The sequence below is a fragment of the Pelodiscus sinensis genome, chromosome 22, assembly GCF_052426305.1.
Source record: "Pelodiscus sinensis isolate ZL-2025 chromosome 22, ASM5242630v1, whole genome shotgun sequence".
Classification (NCBI taxonomy): Eukaryota; Metazoa; Chordata; order Testudines; family Trionychidae; genus Pelodiscus; species Pelodiscus sinensis.
The window spans coordinates 4,013,181-4,036,156 of NC_143073.1; the positions used below are offsets into that span (position 1 = coordinate 4,013,181).

The 22,976-nt window shown below is 45.8% G+C and overlaps 1 protein-coding gene across 2 annotated transcripts in view; it reads left to right on the plus strand.

Annotated features, from left to right (window-relative positions):
• HORMAD1 (HORMA domain containing 1) overlaps positions 1 to 22,976 on the plus strand; it is a 58,790-nt gene that overhangs the window by 150 nt on the left and 35,664 nt on the right. For both annotated transcript variants that reach the window (XM_075907336.1, XM_025179851.3), the window contains exons 2-8: positions 2,465 to 2,516; positions 3,094 to 3,238; positions 3,377 to 3,440; positions 5,670 to 5,706; positions 7,320 to 7,340; positions 7,436 to 7,462; positions 18,117 to 18,184. In XM_075907336.1, the coding sequence (XP_075763451.1) occupies positions 2,484 to 2,516; positions 3,094 to 3,238; positions 3,377 to 3,440; positions 5,670 to 5,706; positions 7,320 to 7,340; positions 7,436 to 7,462; positions 18,117 to 18,184 (395 nt within the window). In that variant the 5' untranslated portion in view covers positions 2,465 to 2,483. The remainder of the gene's footprint in view (positions 1 to 2,464; positions 2,517 to 3,093; positions 3,239 to 3,376; positions 3,441 to 5,669; positions 5,707 to 7,319; positions 7,341 to 7,435; positions 7,463 to 18,116; positions 18,185 to 22,976) is intronic.

A 22,976-nucleotide genomic window follows, 5' to 3' on the forward strand; every position in this document is an offset into this window, starting at 1 on the left:
TCGCGACGGGGGGGGCGCTCTGGGCATGGGACGGCTCGGATTGCCCCTTCCAACGAGCCATTTGCCCCGCACTCTAGGGACTCAGTTTCCGGCCCCGGGCTCCCCCACTCCTGGTCTAGCCTGGGGAGGGGGCGCCACAGAGGCCGGTGGGGAAGCTGTGCTGCTTTGGGTGAAAGCCGGAGCGTTAGGGCAGGTCCGCAGTGCTGCAGCGTGGCTGCGGATAGCACCGTAGTGTGGCTGGGCATGGGGTCTCCTGTGCCTCCGGCTGGCTAATCCACTCCCCTGAGGGGTGGTTATGAGGCCAGTGGAAGGATTCTGCCCTGGGCTATGCTCTGGTGGTCGCGTTGGTTCAACTCTCTGGTTCTCAAACTTCACTGCTGTGGCCCCCTTCTGACAACAAAATTTACCATATGAGCCCAGGAGAAGGGACCAAAAAGCGAGCTCCACCCCCCCCCCCAGGGAGAGGGACCCAACCTGAAGTCCAGGGGACATGTGACCGTAGCCCTGGACAGTGACACTTGGGCTTTTGACTTGCTGGGGCCAGCATCAGTCTTGGGAACCCTATAGAGGATCACAACCCACTTTGGGATTGTAACTCACAGTTTGAGAACCACGGATCTGTTTAGAGTGCTTAGGGCAGGGGTGGGGAACTTTTTTAGGATTGGTGGCTGCTGACCCACATAAATACAAGTTGGGGGCCACATATGAGTGAAAGGCAACGAAACCCTCACTAACATGGCCCTTGGGGGGGAGGGGAGCCCTGAGCCTTAGGGGCTGGATCTGGCCCGAGCCATAGGTTCCCCGCTGCTGATATAGGACCTGGAGGCTATGTCTACACAGGGCCGGCCCACAACATTTTGGCATCTGAGGTGGGGTGCTCAAATGACGCCCCCATGCCCCCTCGCTTGGGCCAAAACTTTGAAAGGTCTCAATTCTGCCTTCTTCCTGTTCTACTCCTCTCATGGCACTCTACCATCTCTGTGCATCTAGAGCAGAGAGAATACATATGTACCAGCAGCAGACACAAATTTTCTACCCTCTGGGTCCTAGTGGTGCAGGGTTTAGGATGAAGATTTGAGTACAGACGGGCACATGGGATAAGGGACTGGGATGTGGGAAATGGTGTGAGGTCTGAGAGGTGATTTGGATGAAAGAAGAGGTTGTGACCTGAGTCAGGGGATTGGGGTGTAGTGTATGGGAGGGACTGTGGATGCAGGAGAGGATTCTGGCCTGGGGGTGGGGATGAGTGTAGGGGAGGGTACAAGTTCTGGGAGAGGGAGTTGTGACTTGTGGTAGGGGGGTGCAGAGGGTTTGGATGGTGACCTGGGGGAGGAAGTTGGAGTGTGGGAGGGGCAGGGGTGCCAGAGGCAGGCTTTGGCTGGGAGGCCCTTACCTAAGCATCTCCCAGCCAACAGCCCTGCAGCACCCCCAAGGCAGGCTGGGCTCTCTACTTGCTGCAGCCCCAGGCTGCTTTAAAATGCAGGCTGCTCTCTCCATGTGGCTCTCATTCCTGGAGGGTGGAGAGGTTTGCGGGAGGCTGGTTGTTTCTGGCCAATAGGAGCTGAGAGATTGGCTGGGGTCATTTCCTATTGGCTGGTTATTCACGGCCAATAGGAGCTGAGGATTGGCCTGGGGACAGGGAGAACACCCAGAAGTCTCACCTCTCCAGAGTAGAGAGGCACATGAAGCAGCCCTCCACTTAAAACAGCAACTACTGCGTGTTTGTGGGTCCCGGCAGGGTGGTCCGCGAGCTGGATCTGGTGGTTTGGCAGGTTGGATCCAGCCTGCTAGAGGTATCTTGTAACAGCTGGAGAGCCCATTTACACTGGCACTTTACAGTGCTATAACTTGCAGTGCTCATGAGGTGTTCTTTCACATTGCTGAGTCAGAAAGTTGCAGTGCAGTAAAGTGGCAATGTAGATATGGCCTGCCCTATGTGACTCAGGTGTGGATTTTTCAAACTCCGGAATTGATATAGCTGAGTTGATCCAATTTACTAATTTAAAAAGCCCCTACTGTGGATACATCTCGTACTGGCACAGCTATGTTTTGTACCTGGGTAAAACAAGCTGTGTTGGTAAATGTGAATTTTGCCAGTGTAGGTGCACTATGCTGGGGAATTCTGCTTGCATTTATTATTCCCTGGAGTAACATAGCTATATCACAGAAGTCTGTAGTATAAATCAGGCTGAAGACCATAGCTCTTTATTCCCATGAGTGATCCTCATTCACACAGGTTGAAATCAATGGGATTATGTGCATAACTAAAAATGGTTCATTACTAACCATTGAGTAAATGTTTGCATTTAGACTCCTAACTTGCATTGATTTCAATGGAAGTTAGGAACCTAAATACCTTTATGGATCCAGGCCTGTGTTCTGAAAATGGAATAGATAGGATCTACATATGTAAGTGTTATCAAAGTGCAACTTAACAATACTAATAACCCATTTTTATTAATAGATAGGAAAAGACTGATAATATGGCAACTGCCCAGATGCAGAGAAATTCTATGGTATGGTTCCGTTTATTTTGATGTATTTTTGACACAGTTGATTAGAGTAGTCAGGAATACAAAGTAATTATTTTTAGTACTGTTGTATTGCCCAAAATTACCCATGCAGCTGATTATGCTTGAAAAAAGTAGTTCAGAGTCATATAACTCATCTCTGTATAAACAGATGATGTTATTCAGGTGCAGTTCTTTTTGCCATAAATATTCTTATTGAACTATGCACAGTAGTAAAATTTCACAGGGTTCAGTTAAACACAAAGGTCCTGACACTGCAAAAAGTTAAGCATGCTTTATGTGCAGTGAATATTCACTTTGAAATCAATTGAACTATTTACAGTGCAAAATGTTAAATACACACTATATAACTCTTTATGTGGTTGGAGGCTATCAGTGTGATAAGCTGTTCAATATATGCTTCATGTTAGTTCCTTTAACAATAAAATAAAATTGATACATTTGGCTAATGAGATAAGACATTTTATTTGTCTTCAGTATTTGAAAGGCAAGTGAATGAAAATAAAGATTCCTGTATCCTGGAAATTAATTCTCGCCCTCTCTCTTTCTCTTTACATTTTAGAGTGCAGTAATATTTCCAAATAAAATATGTACTGAACAGCAGTCTTTAGTATTGGTGAAGAGACTCCTAGCAGTATCAGTATCTTGCATTACTTATCTAAGAGGAATTTTTCCAGAATGTGCCTATGGAACAAGATATCTAGATGGTAACATGCTGTTTCTCAGATTCCTTTGACATAAGATATTTGTTCTAGTGACAAAGAATGTGAGAGAGCTTATTTGAATGAACTTAATTTTGTTAGTGTTGTGTTTATATTTTTTTAACTAAACTTTGTTTGTTTCAGACCTCTGTGTCAAAATTTTGAGAGAAGACAAAAACTGCCCTGGATCCACTCAGTTGGTGAAATGGTATGTTGATTCTAGAGCAGAGCTACTCAACATGCGGCCTGTGACCTGTTTGTTTGCGGCCCACAGTGCACTTTGGATTTATGTGGGGCTCAACACACTGCCTGTGGGTGGGAGCCAAAACAAAAAAGTAGTCAATATAATGGTCTTCTGTTGCTATGTGTTTTAGTAGTTAAATTCCTGGACTGTCATTGCTCATTAAAAGTGCTCATATGGGTGGAAATCGGGTAAATATTACATTTTATTAATATCAGCAGAACTGATTTAAATGGGGCCTGTATTTGTGTAGTCTTGCCTTAATCTTTCTATTCATGCCCATCAATGTGAATGAAGCTATTTGCATATTTATGCAACCACACTTAAATTGCGGCCCTCCGCATGCAGCTGATTATGTCTGTCTGTGAATCTGTCTGTTCAAGAACTCTTTCTAAATAGTAAGAGCTAGGACCACCACATTTATTATGCATCTTCCTCTTATCATAAGTTAAAACAAGGTAAAGGTTTGGTTGTGCCAGGACAAGCGGATACACCTGGAATTTGATTGTTTTTCATAAAATGGAAAGGAAGAAATCTGGCGGAAGGACAGTTATACTGCAGAATGACCACAGGGGGGCAGCAAGGCGGCCAGAGATGGGGACCTGGACAACTATAACCTCACTGGGTCAGCAGGAAGCAAGGGTGGAGAAAAAGATGGCTATTTGCTATATATTTCAGATAGTTTGTTTGTGTGTCTGTCTGTGTGGATGTCTGTCTCCCATTTGGGGGACATGTATCCCTCCCCAGCTATGCCCACTGCAGCTGCAGCAGCCTTAGACAGGTATTTCTCACCTGGCCCCAAGCAGCTGTGGTGACAGCGGGCTGGGGTTATCCTCTCTCCCTTGGGTAGCCTGCATACTGAACTCCTCATCCCCAGCCCCACCCCAGAGCAATGACTGTTGGTGAACAATGGTCACGTGGTGTATTTAACGCGTAGTATTTACTGTTTTGGTATACAGACTTTGCACATTGAAAAATCTGAATTTTATATCCACAGTTGCTTCTTTTGACAGTTCTCTCAGAACCTGATTCCTTGTTGCTCTGCATCTTGTTTTGTAGTCATTTCCACCAGTACAAAGTGGATGTAAAATGATGCCAAATCAGAATAATAGTGCTTTATACTTCACATCTATAGTGATGTGTAATGGAGAATTCAGTCCTTATTCTTTGGTATTCGAGGTTGGGACACAATATTTTCATTAACATTGCATTTATTGTGTTTTTGTAACTTTTAATTTTGAGGATTAACATCTCAAGCATTGCAAAAGAGGAGTATTCAGCTTCTAAAATTCTGTAGCTGGATGTTTATTAGTATTTTATATATTCTGTGTATTGTATATTCTGTGTAAGACTAATTCTTACTCTTTTTTTCCAATGTTCCATTGGGCTATAGTAAATTATGGATTAATTCTTGGTTACTTAAGTATTGTGGTATCTCTTTTTGTATATTTTTATGTAAAATGCAATTAAAACTTTTAAATAAAACTGCATCAAGACTAAAAATCGTACAGGTTGAACTGCTATAAACCAGGACTCCATGCATGTTCCAGAACAGAGCGTCCTGGTGAAGGGCTGGCGACTGGGCTCCCCGCAACTGGGCTGCCCAGCGTGCCAAATCTGAGCTCTTGGGCACAATCCAGTGGGACTGCCCCAGTAGGGCCAGGAATCTGGTGTTCAGGGAGCTGGGCTGGAGTTGGGCTGCTCAGCATAGCAGGGAAGAGGGTGGGGGTACCGGCAGGTCAGTGAGGCTGGTGGCCAGTCCAGGGCTGGCGGGGGAGTGGTAGCAGAGAGGCCAGATATGACCCTCCCTGGTCTGGAAAAATCCCTTATCCGGGACTAGTCAGGTCTCGAAGGGTGGACCAGGGAGATCCAGGTTGTATTGGTTTTGTGCTTAAAAGATTATTAGACTTAAGTGAAATAGTTATATTTATCAACTGACTTATGAACACGTTAGAAAGCCTTGACAGGCATACAGTTCAGTGACATTTATATTTGTTCTGTGAAGAGCCTGGTATATATTTGGGTATTGGAAACTTTATAGTTAATTAAAAAGACAAAAATAATGGAATAAGCATTGTTTATGACTACCATATTTTAAAATTAAGAATATAAACACAACAATTTCATTTTGTAGGATTTTTATTCAATCGAAATGGTAATTAGTAGTAAACAGACAATATTATTTGATTTTTGCAGGATGTTAGGTTGCTATGATGCTTTGCAGAAAAAATATGTAAGTCTTCCAGTATCATTTTGATATAATATACTGTAATGTGCATTTGTATACTTCTCATAGTGGTCTCTTGGGGTACGTCTACACTTGCTCCCTAGTTCGAACTAGGGATGCAAATGTAGCCGACCAAAATTGCTAATGAAGCGGTGATTTAAATATCCCATGCTTCATTAGCATAATCTCGCCTGCGCGTTATTTCTCTCGCCAGCTGATTCGAACCAGGAAGTGCGTTCTGGGATGCGTTAGTTCGAATCAAACTCCTTGGTTTGAACTAACATTACTCCTCATTTTTTGAGGAGTAACGTTAGTTCGAACCAAGGGATTTGATTCAAACTAATGCGTCCTGGAGTGCACTTCCTGGTTCAAATCAGCTGGTGAGCAGAATAGCGAGCGGGTGAGATTATGCTAATGAAGCGCGGGATATTTAAATCCTCGCTTCATTAGCAATTTTGGTCGGCTACGTTTGCATCCCTAGTTCAAACTAGGGAACAAGTGTAGACGTACCCTTGTGGATTTGGGCCTACTGTTTACTAGGGATGTCAACGTGTAGTTGACTACATGCATTTCCCCCACCCCCTTTGCTTTCTCTGTATCAGAGGCAGCGCGGTTGAGGTGCAGGAGATGTTTCCATGGGAAGCAGGCTTTTAAGCAATCTCCCCACAAGTACCGGAGTCGCCTGCCTCTCCCACCTCAGCGCTGCTACCTCTGATAGAGGGACAGCAGCACTGAGGGTAAGGGTGGCAGGCGGGAGCCAGGACACAGGGGAAGCCAGTTTTCAAGCCAGCTCCCCACACGTATTGGCTTACATGAGCCGCTTCCTCCTGCACTGCTGTCTCTTTCAGAGGCAGCAACAGGAAAGGGGTCAGGGGAGGGTGCTGAAGAGCAGCCTCTATCCCTGGCAGGTCCAGACTTGCCGCGGACAGTGGCTGCTCTGTGGGATGCCAGTGCATCCTCTGTCTGTGGGGGGCTTAGACCCTCTTCCCCGTGGACAGGGGCTGCTGCCATGGAGCAGCCTCTGTCCCTGGGGATCTTGGGCCTTCCGCGGATAGAGCTGCTGCCACCCTGTGCTGCTGCCTCTGATATAGCAGCTCCCTGGGAGGGGTCCAGGAATGCACTGGCTGCCAGCCCTGCCCCCAGGGACTGTCGAATAGTCATGAAACTGATAATATTTTGTGTAGTTACACAAATATTCAATTAATTGCTATCTAACATCCCTACTGTTTACAAAAAACTGCATTTTACTCAGATGTGACAATTAATGGCAGTTCCAGGTGCTCAGCATCTCACATAATGTAGCTCATAAGTCTTCATTCGTGGTAATGACTTCTGCACTGATGTCTGAAACATGACTTTGGAAAAATGTCTGATGCCCTGATTTAGGAAAGCATTCCTATTCAAGAAAGCACCGCAGTCAGTAGTAGTTAAGCATCTGCTTAAAGTTAAGCACATGTGTATAGCCTTTGTTATTTAGAATTGGATGACTTTCCCAAATCAGGGACCTAATTTCCTTGTTATTTTGTTTTTTGGAATCTGCACTGTAGTTGGTATGCAGGGTTATTTTATAAGATATATTTAATTTATTGTTTTTCTTTTGTTAATTATATTTTAAACAGCTTAGAATGGTTGTCCTTGCGGTAAGTATCTTTAAAATGTTTACTCACCTCTCAAAAAGTGTATTTATACACATTGTATTTATTCTCATATTTACATGTTTATTTTTCAAATATAGGTCTACACCCATTCAGAAGATCCTCAGGTAAGCTTAATATAATATTTACGGTTGACTGATTATAACAATATTTACATTAAAATGTGCATATACAGGCATATACAATATTTCACATGTGGTCCAGATTCACACTATCATTTATCTAACAAAGATTTAACCTAACATAATAATTGCCATACCTGATATCTAATCCAGTATCCTGTCTCTGACAGTAACAAGCACAGGACACTTCAAAGAAATGATCCCATAGTGGACAATTATGGAATTAACTGACCACAAGGAGAGTTTCTTTCTAAACCTATACAGTAAATTCCATGATTTTTTTCAAGCTAAACGTAATCTTACTCACTAGCCACTGGGTGTCACTCTAGCTCTGCATGATATATATGAAATTTGAAATAAGAGTTAGAAGTTGAATTTTTTCTTTAAAAATCTTCAACCGAAACTTGTTTTTTCTTATGATATATGGCTCCTGAAAGAGATTATTGACATTGATTTTATTTGTTGGTGACAACAATTGTATAAATAAGCTGTGCATAAAAAAAGTCAGACTGAATCATTGTGACAGTAGACAATTATAATCAATGGAAATGTCAGTATTCTGATGGTTTATAAATTTTGCCTGACATGTAGAAATCAGCATGCAAGGCTAGTGTATTTCCAGAAACAGAAAACAATATCTTTGAGAGAGATGACATTAAGTATCAGTGGGCCCCTGCACTGTGTCCAGAGTCTGCAGAGCAGTGTCCCTGAGGCCATGCACTGTCAATGTTCCTTCTCTGCCATCCCTGGCCAGAGACAGAGCTCTGCAGTGTTCCTGATAACTCAATTTCTCATCCTTTATAGTTAGATAAGTAAATCTGTTCTGTTTGTTTTTTAGGGAGTTTGTTTAGTTAGTTAAACATCCTTTCTTCTTCGAGTGGTCCCCGTGGGTGCTCCACTCAAGGTGTCGGGCTCGTCCCGGCGCCGCTGATCGGAGGCTTTTCGTAGCCGTAACCGGCCGGACCGCACATGCGCGGCAGGCTTCGCGCGGTTTCTTCAGTCACGCGGTCCGGCCCCTCCGCCAGTTCCTTTCAACCGTCCTAGGTTGCTGACGGACATCGGACTCTCTCCTCAGAGACAGCTCCTTTAGATAGAAAACTTAAAAATTGTCACGAGTTTTCCTCAGTTTATAGTTACAGTTAGTTAGTTAGTTAGTTAGTTGTTTAAAAAAAAATTTTTTTCTTAAAGTTGAACGTAGATAGTTAAGCTACTGGTTTTTTTCTCTAGTTTTCGTTATCTTTAGAGATAGAAAATACAAAATGCCTGGTTCACCGGGGTTTAAGAAATGTTCCCTGTGCAAAGACCCCATGCCAGCGTCCGATGGCCACAACGCATGCATACGCTGCTTGGGGGAGTCCCATGTGCCGAGCAAATGTGCCCATTGTTCTAAATTAACGGCCAGGGCACGTAGGGACAGAGACATGAGGCTGAAGCTTATTCTGTTTGATAAGGCTCTACAGCCTTCTGAAACGCCCCAAGGAGATTCTTCCCAGACTTACAAGAGGACGTCTCCACCGCAGAGTGGGTCGACTCAAAAGAAAGCTAAAAGAGTCTCCCCAGCGCGCTCTCTGGCCGCGGTCCCTAGATCTAAAATCAGCGAGGGTGACCAGCCAGGTACCTCTGGAATGGGTTATTATCGCGCCTCACGGTCTCCGTACCGTTACTTGAGGCCGCACTACACGCATGTCTATAGACATCCCATACCACACTTCGGGACGCACGCTCCTAGATCTCGCTCGCCATCCCGCTCACCTTCGAGGTCCTATGGAAGCAGATACAGCATTGCCTATTCGTCTAGAAGACCATCTCCTGACTGCTCTTACCGTCATCGAGAGAGGGACTATTCTCCTTATGCCTACGCAAGGTCTCGGTCCCCTCATTCTTGTCGTTGCCATACCTCGCAGCATGGACATCAGTCCCCAGTGGGTTCTCCGCAACAATCGGTTCAACCCCCAAAGGTTCCGGTAGCTGCTCCCTCACCTCCTCCTCAGATGTCTGATCCTGAGGAAGGTCAAATTTCGGACGAGGATGCCCCTTCGCACGCAATATCTCCAGCTGACGTTGCCTCATCCTCTCCGGACGAAGCGGTATTTCAAGGGGATAATTCACCCCCGGACGACGGTCGGGAATTCCAAGATCTTTTTAAACGAGTGGCCTACACGCAGAACGTTCATATGGCGGACGTTCAGACGAAGCAATACAAGTTACTTAAAAACTTGCATCCCAAGCAACAGTCCAGAGCAGCGCTCCCAATTGATGAGGCGATTCTTGAACCAGCCTCGGAGATCTGGCACACCCCGGCCTCTGTCCCGCCTACATCAAAGCGGGCGGAGAAGAGGTATTTCGTACCTTCTAAGGGTTTGGAATTTCTTTTTACACATCCCCAACCGAATTCCCTTGTAGTGGACGCAGACCTAAATCGAGCCAAGAATCCGCAGGGAAGGAATGCGGCAGCGGAAAAAGAGGCCAAAAAATTAGACATATTTGGTAGGAAAGTCTATTCATCGTCTACCCTCCTTCTTCGCATTGCCAATTATGCGGCACTACTGTCCAATCATGGATTTGACAACATTGCCAAGTTGTCAGGGCTGGCCCAGAATGCCTCCGAGGAGGAAAAAGCCATCCTTCGCGCAGTGGTGCTGGAGGGGTACGCTTGCTCCCGTGCCAGTCTACAGATAGCCATGGATGTTGCGGACACGGCTGCGAGATCAATAGCCACCGCGATATCCATGCATAGGGCTTCATGGCTGGCTGCTGCTGGGGCTCCGAGAGACTTGCAGGCGAAAGTCGAAGACCTCCCGTTCGACAAATTGAAATTGTTTGCTGACAAAACGGATGAGGTGCTTCACACCGGAAAGGACTCCCGTACGACCCTTCGTACGCTGGGCATGTATGTTCCACCGTTCCGCCGCCGGAGGTTCTTCCCATATCAGAGGCGATATGACTTCCAATTCCAAAAACAACAACCTCGCCCGTTTGATCACACCCGATCCAAACAGAGGCCACAACGTAGGCGCCCGCAACCTTCTAGGGCGACCAACCTTCCACAGACCAAACAACAGGTTTGACTCGTCTGTCGAGGGCGCAGTCGTACCAATCGCAATCGATATCACTACCAATACCACTCCCATCTTCCATCATCGTCTTCGGCCTTATTATCATCGCTGGGCCGCAATAACCACCGACAAATGGGTATTGGACATAGTAAAATCAGGTTTCACCATCCCCTTTACTTCAATGCCCCCTACCCACCCACCAACCCCGTCCCTTTTCAGGGACCCCTCTCACGATACTCTTTTGCGACAGGAGGTTCTATGCTTGCTGGCCATAGGAGCCATAGAAAAAATCCTGAGAGAGTTCTGGGGGAAAGGGTTTTATTCCCGTTACTTTCTGACGGAAAAGAAGTCAGGGGGATGGAGACTGATTCTCGATTTGCGTCATCTCAATCGTTATCTGAGAAAAATGCGTTTCAAGATGGTGACGTTAGCGACAATAATTCCATCTCTGAATCTCAGCGATTGGTTTGCGGCCCTCGACTTGCAGGACGCATATTTTCACATTATAGTCCACCCGGCACACAGACGTTTTCTGCGCTTTGTAATAGACAACGACCATTTCCAATACAGGGTTCTCCCCTTCGGTCTGGCGGCAGCTCCCAGAGTTTTCTCAAAGACTCTGGCGGTAGTCGCGGCATATCTACGACGACAGCACGTCCTCATATTCCCCTATTTGGACGATTGCCTCATAAAGGCCCCAACGCACCAAGAGACCATGCACATGATATCGTTGGCCAGAAACACGTTCGATTCTCTCGGCCTGATAATAAACGAACAGAAGTCGACCACTGTCCCGACACAGAATATAAAGTTCATAGGTGCAGTCCTAGACTCCGTCACGGAAAGGGCATACTTACCTCTAGACAGGTTCCAGACAATACAGGAGCTGGTAAAGGTCCTCGATATCGCTCCGACTGTGTCCGTACATATGTGTCTGCGTCTCCTGGGCCACATGGCATCCACCATGCAAGACTCCACTTCAGAGATCTTCAGCACTGGTTACAAAAGGTATACTTACCACAGAAAGACAGCATCCACAAGACAGTCACTCTACCGCCTCACATTCACGACTCCCTGCGGTGGTGGAAATGCACAGAAAACCTCCTTTCCGGAGTCCCGTTCCTTCGTCCTCAGCCTTCTATGCTTATAACAACAGACGCATCTCTCATAGGCTGGGGGGCGCATATGGGCAACGACCGCATTCAGGGCAAATGGTCCCCCATAGAGAAGACATATCACATCAATCTCCTAGAGTTGCGTGCCATTTTCCTAGCATGCAAGCATTTTCTTCCACGCATACGGCACACCGCTGTCAGGATATTCACAGACAATGTGGCGGCGATGTACTATATAAACCGACAAGGGGGTGCCAAATCTCGTTCCCTCTGTGCGGAGGCAGTGCGGTTGTGGAACTGGTGCATAAGGAATGACGTAACCATCATGGCATCGTACTTACCTGGCATCAGCAATGTCATTGCGGACTCGTTAAGCAGACGATTCCCGGTAGATCACGAGTGGGAGATAAGGGCAGACGTTCTTCAGCGCATCTTTCGCAGATGGGGTATGCCGAAAGTAGACCTTTTTGCCACAATGCAGAATGCCAAGTGTCCCCAATTCTGTTCCAGAGCGGGGATCGGAAAAGGATCTCTGGGCGACGCTCTTCTCACTGCTTGGACCGGATTGCTCCTCTATGCATTTCCCCCGACGGTTCTAATACCGAGAACTCTCGAGAAAATAATACTCGAACGAGCGACAGTCATCTTGATAGCTCCGGCATGGCCAAGACAGCCGTGGTATCTACTATTGCACAGGCTGTCGATATGCCCACCGTGGACACTCCCTCTTCACCCGGACCTGTTATCTCAGCAGAAGGGAGCCCTCCTACATCCCAGACTCGAGTCACTTCACCTCACAGCGTGGTTGATAACTGGCTCAAACGGGACGAGCACCTTTGTTCACAGCGAGTTAAGACAATTCTTATGAGCAGTAGAAAAACTTCTACTCGGAAATCTTACCTGGCAAAATGGCGCAGGTTTCTGCAATGGTGCCGAGCTCGAAACGTACAACCTGTTACTTCTCCTCTCCAACACATCCTGGACTATGTCCTTCACCTTCACGACTCTGGTCTCGCTATGGCTACACTGAGAGTTCATTTAGCAGCAATCAGTGCCTTTCATGAACCTCTGCAAGGTTCCCCGATTTTTTCCCACCAAATTACAAAAAGATTTCTAAAAGTCTAACGAACTTGCATCCACCTCACAGACCCCCTCCACCAGCCTGGAGCCTCGATTTGGTCCTACGTACAATTATGCATCCCCCCTTTGAACCGTTGGCATCAATACCGCTCCGAATGTTAACGATGAAAGTTGTATTCCTACTGGCTATCACTTCCGCACGTAGAGTGAGCGAGTTAGGGGCGTTGATGGCGAGTCCGCCCTACACATCCTTTTCAAAGACCACAGTGACTTTACGCCTACATCCAACATTCATCCCCAAGATCAATACTTCCTTTCATATTAATGAACCTATAGTTTTGACTGCCTTCTACCCCAGACCGCATGCTTCTTCATCAGAGACCTTGCTTCATATGCTCGATGTGCGACTAGCACTCGCTTTTTATATAGAAAGAACGCGCTCATGGAGACGTACGGACAGACTACTCGTGTCCATAGCACAGCGCTCTAAAGGCAATCCTCTTTCCAGTCAACGCATAGCTAGATTGATTACCGATTGCATTTCGATCTGTCACTCGCTCAAGGGAAGGCCTCTCCCTTCTCAACCAATTGCTCATTCCACTAGAGTGATGGCCACCTCCACTGCCTTTGCCAGAGGCGTACCTCTCAGCGACATCTGCCGAGCAGCCACCTGGTCCTCTAGCACTTCTTTTGTTCATCACTACGCTATAGTACGACGTTGGGCCTCGGATGCAGCTGTAGCGTCCGCGGTTCTAGCCTCTATGGAGGAACATTGACCCGGTGCGCATTTGGGCTACTGCTTTGTACTCACCTTGAGTGGAGCACCCACGGGGACCACTCGAAGAAGAAGGGGAAGTTACTCACCAGGTGTAGTAACAATCGTTCTTCGAGATGTGTCCCCGTGGGTGCTCCACGTCCCGCCCTCCTCCCCGCTCCGGGTCTGTTCTTTTGTCTCATTACAGATTCCGGACGGTGACAGGAACTGGCGGAGGGGCCGGACCGCGTGACTGAAGAAACCGCGCGAAACCTGCCGCGCATGCGCGGTCCGGCCGGTTACGGCTATGAAAAGCCTCCGATCAGCGGCGCCGGGACGAGCCTGACACCTTCAGTGGAGCATCCACGGGGACACATCTCGAAGAACGATCGTTACTACACCTGGTGAGTAACTTCCCCTTCCTTCCCCTGTTTAAAAAAAAAAGCCCTTTCTCTCCCATTTCAGTTTAGTTAGTTAAACTGCCTGGCTTTCCAGGATTTAAATGTTGCTCCTCTTGCAATGATCCTATTCCAGTTTCCGATGGGCACTCCCAATGTATCCATTGCCTCTGGGAAGTCCATATCTCTCAAAAATGTCCCCACTGCTCAAAACTAAAATCAAAAGCTCGCTGGGACTGAGATCTCCATCTTAAATTAATACTACTTGAAAAATCATTACGCCCTGCCTCTGACTCAGGGCAAGATTCTGAGGCCTCTCAATCTTGTAGAGATAAAAAGCCCGTGAAAAAGTGAGCTTCTTCAGAACCCTCTGGCACTGTATAACCATCAGTCTCAGTGCCAAGAACATCTGCAGCACCATGCCTCAGCACTTATGACACACTGGGCATCTCTGGCAATGCCAGCACTGCAATGAAATCCTGTGCCAAGGCCACAGGCTTCAAGTTGCCTGCCTCACAGCACATGGCACTGCAGGCACCGAGAATGTCACAACGGCACCGCAGGCACCTCTGCCAGTATCTACCGCTTCTACGATGCTCGCTGGTACCATGCAGTCACCTCCAACATCACCAGCACAATTGGTACTCATCTGCTCTCGCTGGAGCAATTTTTGAGCGAGGAGGACGATGATAATGTGAAGGTATTTTTCTTCTCTCAGAACTTTCCTCCTACTGACTACTGTACTCCATCTATTCCACCAGAGTTCACACAAGATATACCAGACAAAGAGACCTGCTCCCTTGGTATGGAAACCCATGGATGCCACCTCCAATACCCTATCCGCTGCAGTGGCAGTACTGGCATTCATGGGGCTCACACCACAGACATCTGTCTACCAGAAATCATGCCACATCGCAGAGATAGTTCCCCTCCACCTCAATCACCAGCTCCACAGTGTCAGCAAGAGAACATAGACCTGACTCTGGACAGATCTTTAGATACTAACTCCTCTTCCTTGCCCGACAAAGCCATCATGCCCCCTCCTCCTACGACTGCTGATGACTTCTCACATTTCCAGGACCTCTTTAAGCATGTTTCTTCGGAACTCAACATCCTGCTGCAAAAGGTTGTGGAGAACCAACATGAGCTTATATACATACTCCAGTTGGTAACATCTTCAAAAATAGTCCTACCTATTAACCCAGCAATCATGGAGCCAGCTAAAACCATCTGGCAAACACCTGCCGCCACCACACTTACATGTAAAAGGGTGAACAGAAAATATTATGTCCAACCCTAGGGCTCTGGGTTCCTGTTTACTCACCCTGCACCTAACTCACTGGTTGTGGAGGCTGCCCACCAGAAAAGTAAATAGCAACATTTCAGGTCTACACTTTCCGATTGTGATAGTAAATGGCTCGACCTATTTGGATGTAAGGTCTATATGTCATCCATGCTGCAGTTTCTAGTGGCCAATTATGCAGCCTTGCTGAGCAAAGATGATCACAGAAACTATTCCAAATTTAGCGACTTTATTGCCGACATACCGGAGGCAAAGAAACAACAATTTAAAGCCGTAATTGCTGAGGGACACACAATCTCCTGAACAGTTTTGCAGGCAGCTCTTGATGCGGCAGACACAGCTGTGAGGTCCACGGCTACTGCAGTCATCATGAGGTGAGCCTCCTGGTTTAACTCAGCTTCTTTCCCCAGAGAGATCCAATCCACCATTGAGGATATCCCCTTTGACTGTGAAAAATTGTTTACAGCCAAACCAATGAGGTTCTGCATACAATTAAAGACTCTAGGGCAACACTTTGATCCCTTGGCATCCATAATCCCGCACCTAGGAGGAGACACTTTAGGTATTGACTAAGATACTCCCAGTATACCCAGCACTGCCCTAAGCAGGACCAACAACAATAACAGTGTAACAGGAATAGGTCCCAGTGACATCACCGACCTTCCAATACTACGCAACAATCTCAGCAGCCCAATAAGCAGATTTGAGACGTGTCGAGGGTTCCAAAAACCACTCGCCTTCTCCATTGTCACCATCCTCGCATAAACTCTTTCAGCACTGCCTCTTACCTTTTTACCATAATTAGTTATCCATAGCATCAGATAAATGGGTGCTTCAATTGAGCACGGCTACACCATTCCCTTTATGACTACACCTCCTTCCTGACTGCCTACCCCATTCCTCTTCAGGAACCACACTCATGAGACTGTTCTCCAACAGGAGATACAACACCTTCTCCACTTGGAAGCTATAGAAACAGTCCCCTTCCAGTATATAAGGGCTTTTATTCCCACTCTTTTCTCACAGAGAAGAAATCAGAGGGATGATGTCCAATCCTTGATTTGAGAGTTAAATAAATATGTGCGGAAGATGGTGACATTTGCTACCATTATCCCAGCACTGGAACAGGGTTACTGGTTCTCATCCCTCGATTTGCAAGAGACATACTTTCATATTTCTATTCACCCAACTCATAGACGTTTTCTTCTGTTTGTCTTAGGTCCCAACCATTACCTATACAAGGTACTATCATTTGGCCTATCCACTGCTTTGAGGATATTCTTGAAAGTACTATCAGGTGTCACGGTCTACCTAAGAAAGCAAAATATTATATTTCCTTACCTAGATGATTGTCTCCTCAAAGCACGCTCCAAACTTGACTCCCAACGCAATACCTCCATCATGATGCTTGTCTTCATATGTCTTGGTCTGCAAATAAAACAAAGTCTACTTTACTTCCATCACAGATTATACAATTCCTAGGGACTCACTTGGACTCTACAACAGCCACTGCCTCTCTTCCCACAGGCTAGTTTCACCAAATAAGGGAACTGGTCCACAAGCTACAATCCAGTCCCAGAGTAACGGCCCACAGCTGCCTTCAATTACTGGGGCACATCACCGCATGCAACTTTGTAGTAACATGCACACGTCTTTACATGTGGTGCCTATGAAACTGGCTCAGAAGCGTGTACAAACCAAATATACACCCAGTTTCCAAACTCCTATCCATCCCCACAATGGTGAGGTAATCCCTCCACTGTTGCACAGTAACCAAAAACCTTTGCTCAGGGGGTCTCCTTTTTCACCCAGAATCCTACTGTAACCATAACAACAGATGCCTCTGTCACAGGATGGGGAGCACACCTAGTGCACCACACGCTATGGTCCAATGCAGAAAGGACTCTTCACATAAACATCCTAGAACTTCACATAAACGTCCTAAATGATAAACGTCCTTTCTCACCCACCCAAAATTCTTACCCAAAATACACTCTTTCTTCCATCTCAACACGCATTCTTTTCAAAACTCCATGCCAACTTATTTGAATCAACAATGCATATACTGGACAGAGGCAGAACACTTTCTATCTACATCGTACAAAACTGCAGATTCTCTCCCAAGCTTTTCGTCTCTATAGCAAACTATAATAAAGGTCAAGCTGTCTTGTTGCAGAGACTCTCCTGTTGGATCTCAGACTGTATTAGACTGTTACAATTCTTCCTCTACTAATTCTTCTACTAATATTCGAGCACACTCCACTAGGGCCAAATCTACCTCAATATCCCTTAAACAAGGTTCCCATTGCGGATATTTGCCAAACTGCTACCTGGGGATCGGACCAGACCTTCTCCAAGAATTATGCTTTAACTCTAGGCCTATTGTCTGACCTCAAGTTCTCCCAGGTGGTTCTCTCCACTGCCTTTCTATCAGATCTGAAGTCCCTGTCTCCTTAAAACATACAGCTTTGCAATCACCTAATGTGGAGTACCCACAGGGATATCTCTTGAAGAGGATGTTACTCACCCGTGCAATAATTGATGTTCTTCAAGATGAGTGTTCTTGTGGGTGCTCCACTACCCTTCCTTCCTCCCCTCTGGTTTGGAGTTTGGTGTCTCTTCAAAGGGGGTCTTTCTGCAAGGTAGAGAAGGAACTGGTGGCGGGGGAGGGGGGAAGCTTGCACATGTGCAATGCCAGCACACTTAAGAGTGCACAGTTCAGGCTCCGCACATGCATGGCCCCAGGGACACTGCTTTGAAGATTCTGATCCATGGTGCAGGGGCGCAGCCACACCTAATGTGGGGAATACCTACAGGTACACTGATCTTGAAGAACATCAATTACTGTGCAGGTGAGTGAGCGTCTCATAATTTACTTCTTAACAATTGGTAGTGTATGTGTAAGACCTATAATTACTGTGTTTTGTGTTTAGACCATTACAGAATGTTATCAGTTCAAATTCAAGTATACCCACAATGGGCCGGTAATGGATTTCACCAGGTATTGTCCTTTTGGTTTCTCTCTGCTATGCAATTAACATCTTTCCATAATAGGTTGAGCTAGCATATTGGTGAAATTTGTTACCTGTTGTTTGATTTTGGAAGATGAATCTTAAAATTAAGTTCAGTAAGGAAACTTACTTTTAAATTGTAGATATATCAAAGGTACAGTATCATATTAGCTAGATATATTGCTTAGTATGCTAGTGAATGATTTCACAGTGCCCTCTGTTTGCCCTTTTGGTTTCTGATACACACACAGTGTGCACACACAGAGATGGTTTGGGGTTAGTACTTTTGAAAAAATGTTAAGACAGATATTAAAAATGTAGGAAGCACTTATTTAATACAAATCTGGTTCTCTTCCCCAGGACACAGACTATTCATTCATTTTACATACTTGATCCCTCATCCTTCAAACACTAACATGTATGCTCAACTTTATGATCTGTGAGTAGTCCCATTGGAGTCAATAGAACTACTCACAATTCATAAGGTTTTAAGTATGTGTACACATACTTAGGCTTGAAATGTACTAGTTTCTTTCTCTTAAATATTGGAGGATAAGAGTTTTTCAAACTATATCTAATATAAAGTGCCAGTATGCAGTGTAATTGTAGCCATGTCAGTTCCAGGTTATTGAGAGCAATAAGGTGGGTGAAGTAATATCTTTTATTGGACCAATTTCTGTTGATGAAAGAGACATGTTTTCGAGCCACAGAGAGAGCCAAAGAAACCTAGACTCTATACAGCACTCGGACATTATCGATTTATCAAGACCACCCTTGCGTGGAGCTGAATTAGCTGTGTTCTCCAAAGGACTGAACTTCTGCCTCACTACAGCATGTGATACAATACTAACCTGTGAAAAAGTAAAACATTTCTTCCACCTTTTCCTCAAATGATTTTTTCACAACAGTTATGACACTATATTCACAATTATCGTGTCCCCACTGACAGTCATTAGAAAAAAATAATCAGATGACTAGACACCATAGAGCAGATGAAACCATACTCTTGATCATTACACTGATTGCTTTAGAAAAAAAATTGTCTATGAAATCTTTTACAAACATCACATCCATAGTGAAGGGTGCGTCTACTTTGCTCTTTTATTTCAAGATAACTAGATGACCATTCCGTTATTTCAAAATACTGGACAGCTTATTCCAAAATCTGTAAACTTCATTCTACAAGGAATAATGTCTATTCCGAAATAGCTATTTTGAAATAAGGCATGTATAGATGCTTCAGTGCTGCTCTTTTGAAATAGCCCCTCTCCAGGGCCATTTTAAGTTATTCCTCCCCAGTGCCTCCTGGGGCTCTAATTAGAGATAGCACGTCTGTATTAGGGAAGCCTGCCTTGGACTAATTTTGAGGCTTCCCTGCAATGTAGACATGCTATTTCGAAATGAGCAATTTTGGAATAACTATTCCGGAATAGCTTATTTCGAAATAAGCATGTAGTGTAGATGTCCCTCAGAGAATAACTATACAGTCCCTGAAATGTAACCAACAGATAGTGATTGAACTATCAGACAAAGGAGGCACCATCATAGTTCTCAACCAGGATGGCTATGTTAAGGCCACCGGTAACTCTCCAATACCACCTATTGTGAAGAAATCAGAAAAGGTTCTTCTTTGAGTGGTCCCTGTGGGTGCTCCACTGTAGGGCTACATCTACACTGGCCCCTTTTTCAGAAGGGGCATGCTAATTTTGAACTTGGGAATAGGGAAATCCGCAGGGGATTTAAATATCCCCCGCGGATTTAAATAAACATGTCCGCCGCTTTTTTTCCGGCTTGGGGAAAAGCCGGAAAAAAAGCGTGTAGACTGGCACGATCCTCCGGAATAAAGCCCTTTTCCGGAGGATTTCTTATTCCTACTTCGAAGTACTTCTCCTTCTCCTACTTTTTTGCCAGAGCTGTCTCCCTCGCCTCCATTGCACCGCTCACCCTTGCAGCACATGTATCGTCACCACAGCCCTAGAGCTCATTACTATTCTCGGAGGAGCCCTCGATCCCCATACTGAGACTGCTTGCAGCCTCGTGACAGTCATTATTACAGACACCAGTCATATTCCCCATCGCCTTCCTGTGGGCGATCATCACGTTATTCTTACCCTCCATTATGATTGTCTCACATCGGTTACAGCAGACGGCATGGTAGCGTCAGGTCACCATCTCGATAGGACCGATATTACGACCACCATCATAGGTCAGCTTACTCTCAGCGCTGCTGCTATCACTCATGGTCACATCAGCGATCTCCATGCTCTTGCCGCTCCCCAACCCATCAGTCTGCTCTAGCAGAACTGCAGCAGCATCAAAGACACCAACCAACTCCCCCCTCCGCAGAGCCCACTCATGGTGACTCAGCTCTCGGAGCCGGAAGAGGGTCAGTTATTGGAGGCAGTTGATCAGCAACCAGAGCCACCTATAGCGGACCATTCCTCCTCTTCCCTGATGAGGTGGTTTTCCCGGCGGATATGTCCCCACCAGATGACTTGAAACAATTTCAGGAGCTTTTCAAGTGGGTGGCTCAGTCCCAAGAGGTCCAATTGGCCCTAGTGCAGGCCAGACAAGATCGATTGCTGAAAAACTTGCATCCTCAGCAAAGTTCCAAGATTGCTCTCCCCATTGATGAGGCCATTATGGAGGCTGCCGAAGACATCTGGCAGAGCCCAGCCTCCATCCCACCAACTAGTAGGCAAGCGGACAAAAAATATTTTGTGCTCTCCAAAGTCCTCGAGTTCTTACACAATCATCCGCAACCAAACTCATTAGTGATTGATGCGGCACAACAGCAAGCCAAGGCACCACAGTACAAGACCACGACACTGGATTTAAAAAATTGGACATCTTTGTCAGGAAGGTGTATTCATCAGCTACACTAATCCTGTGCATTGGAAATTATTCCGCCCTATTATCAACTCACAACTTTGATAACTATTCCAAGGTGGCAGATCTCTTGTGATATCTCCCTAATTCAAAGAAGCCACTTTTAAAATCTGTGGTGCAGGAGGGTTATGCTTCATCAAGAGCAGGTTTGCAGATTTCCCTAGACGTGGTGGACATGGCCACACGAACAGCTGCAACAGCGATCATGATGAGAAGATCGTCCTGGCTTGCTTCGGCTGCAATCCCTAAAGAGCTTCAGAACAAGGTGGAGGACCTCCCGTTTGAAAAGAAAAGGCTCTTGGCACACTAAACGGATGAGGTCCTTCATTCGGGGAAAGATTCTCAGACAACACTTTGTCTCCTTGGGATGTACACGCCCCCCTTTAGACGCAAGAGGTACTACCCGTATCAAAGAAGGTACGATTACACTTTTCAGAAATAGCAACATCGAGTGTCGGATCAGTTCCGTTCAAGGCAACGCCCACAACACAGGCGGCCACAAAGCTGCAGGTTTGACTTCTTTGTCGAGGGTATGCAACCAGTCCTTCCTACAGAGGAGAAACATCATGTCACCTACCTCTTCCACCATTGCCTATGACTGTTCCAAGCTCAATGGACAGCTATAACATCAGACCGATGGGTGTTGCAACTAGTGTCATTGGGGTTCACCGTTCCGTTCATGTCCATTTCACCCACAACCCCACCTACCCCGTCCCTCTCCAGGGACCCATCTCACAAGGACCTTTTGAAACAGGAGGTCAGTTGTCTCCTGTCCATTGGGGCTACAAAGCATTCCAATGCAATTCTGAGGAAGAGGGTTCTATTCTCGTTTTTTTCTCACGGAGAAGAAGTCCGGGGCTGGAGACTCATCCTTGACCTCAGGTAAATTGAATCGGCATCTCCGAAAGCAAAGATTCAAGATGGTGACCCTCTCCACCATAGTACCCTCATTAGACAAGGACGATTGGTTTGCAGCCCTCCACCTGCAAGACGCCTATTTCCACATCACCATCCATCCTGCCCACAGGTGTTTTCATCGTTTTGTCATTGGCGACAGTTACTTCCAGTACCGTGTGCTGCTGTTTAGCTTCGCAGCTGCTCCCAGAGTTTTCTTGCAGACTCTGTTGGTCGTAGCAGCTCATTTATGTTGCAAGGACGTAATCATTTTCCCTTATCTCGACGATTGTCTCATAAAGGGCCGATCACGAGAAGAGACATCCCATATGATCACACTAGCCAGACGGACCCTCGAATCCCTTGGTTTTATTATTAACGAACAAAAATCTATGATAGAGCCCACTCGGATCATAAAATGTATAGGGGCACAACTAGACTCCATCACGGCTCAAGCATTCTTATCTCTGGAACATTTCAAAGCAATTCAAGATCTAACCACCATCATCATGCTTGCTCCTACTGTGTCAGTGCTCACTTGTCTACAACTTATGGGACATATGGCCGCCATCACTTTAGTGGTCCAGCATGCAAGGCTTCACTTGTGTTGCCTGCAACACTGGCTGGCGTCATTATATATCCCCACAAAGCACAGCAATCATTAGCATATTCGCGTTATGGCGCTATTTAAAAAAAAACGCTATCTAGACGCGGTTATTTCGAAAGAAAACCCTTCTTCCGAAATAACTGGTAAACCTCATCATAGGAGGAATAAGGGTTATTTCAGAAGAAGGGTTTTCTCCCGAAATAACTGCGTCTAGACAGCGATTCTTTTTTCGAAATAGCGCTATTTCGAAATAGAGCCATAACGCAAATATGCAAATGAAGTGCAGGATATTTAAATCCCGGCTTCATTTGCAATTTTGAATGTGTAGATTTGCATCCCTCTCTCGAAATAGGGTGCAAGTGTAGACATACCCTAATAGCGTGATATTCACT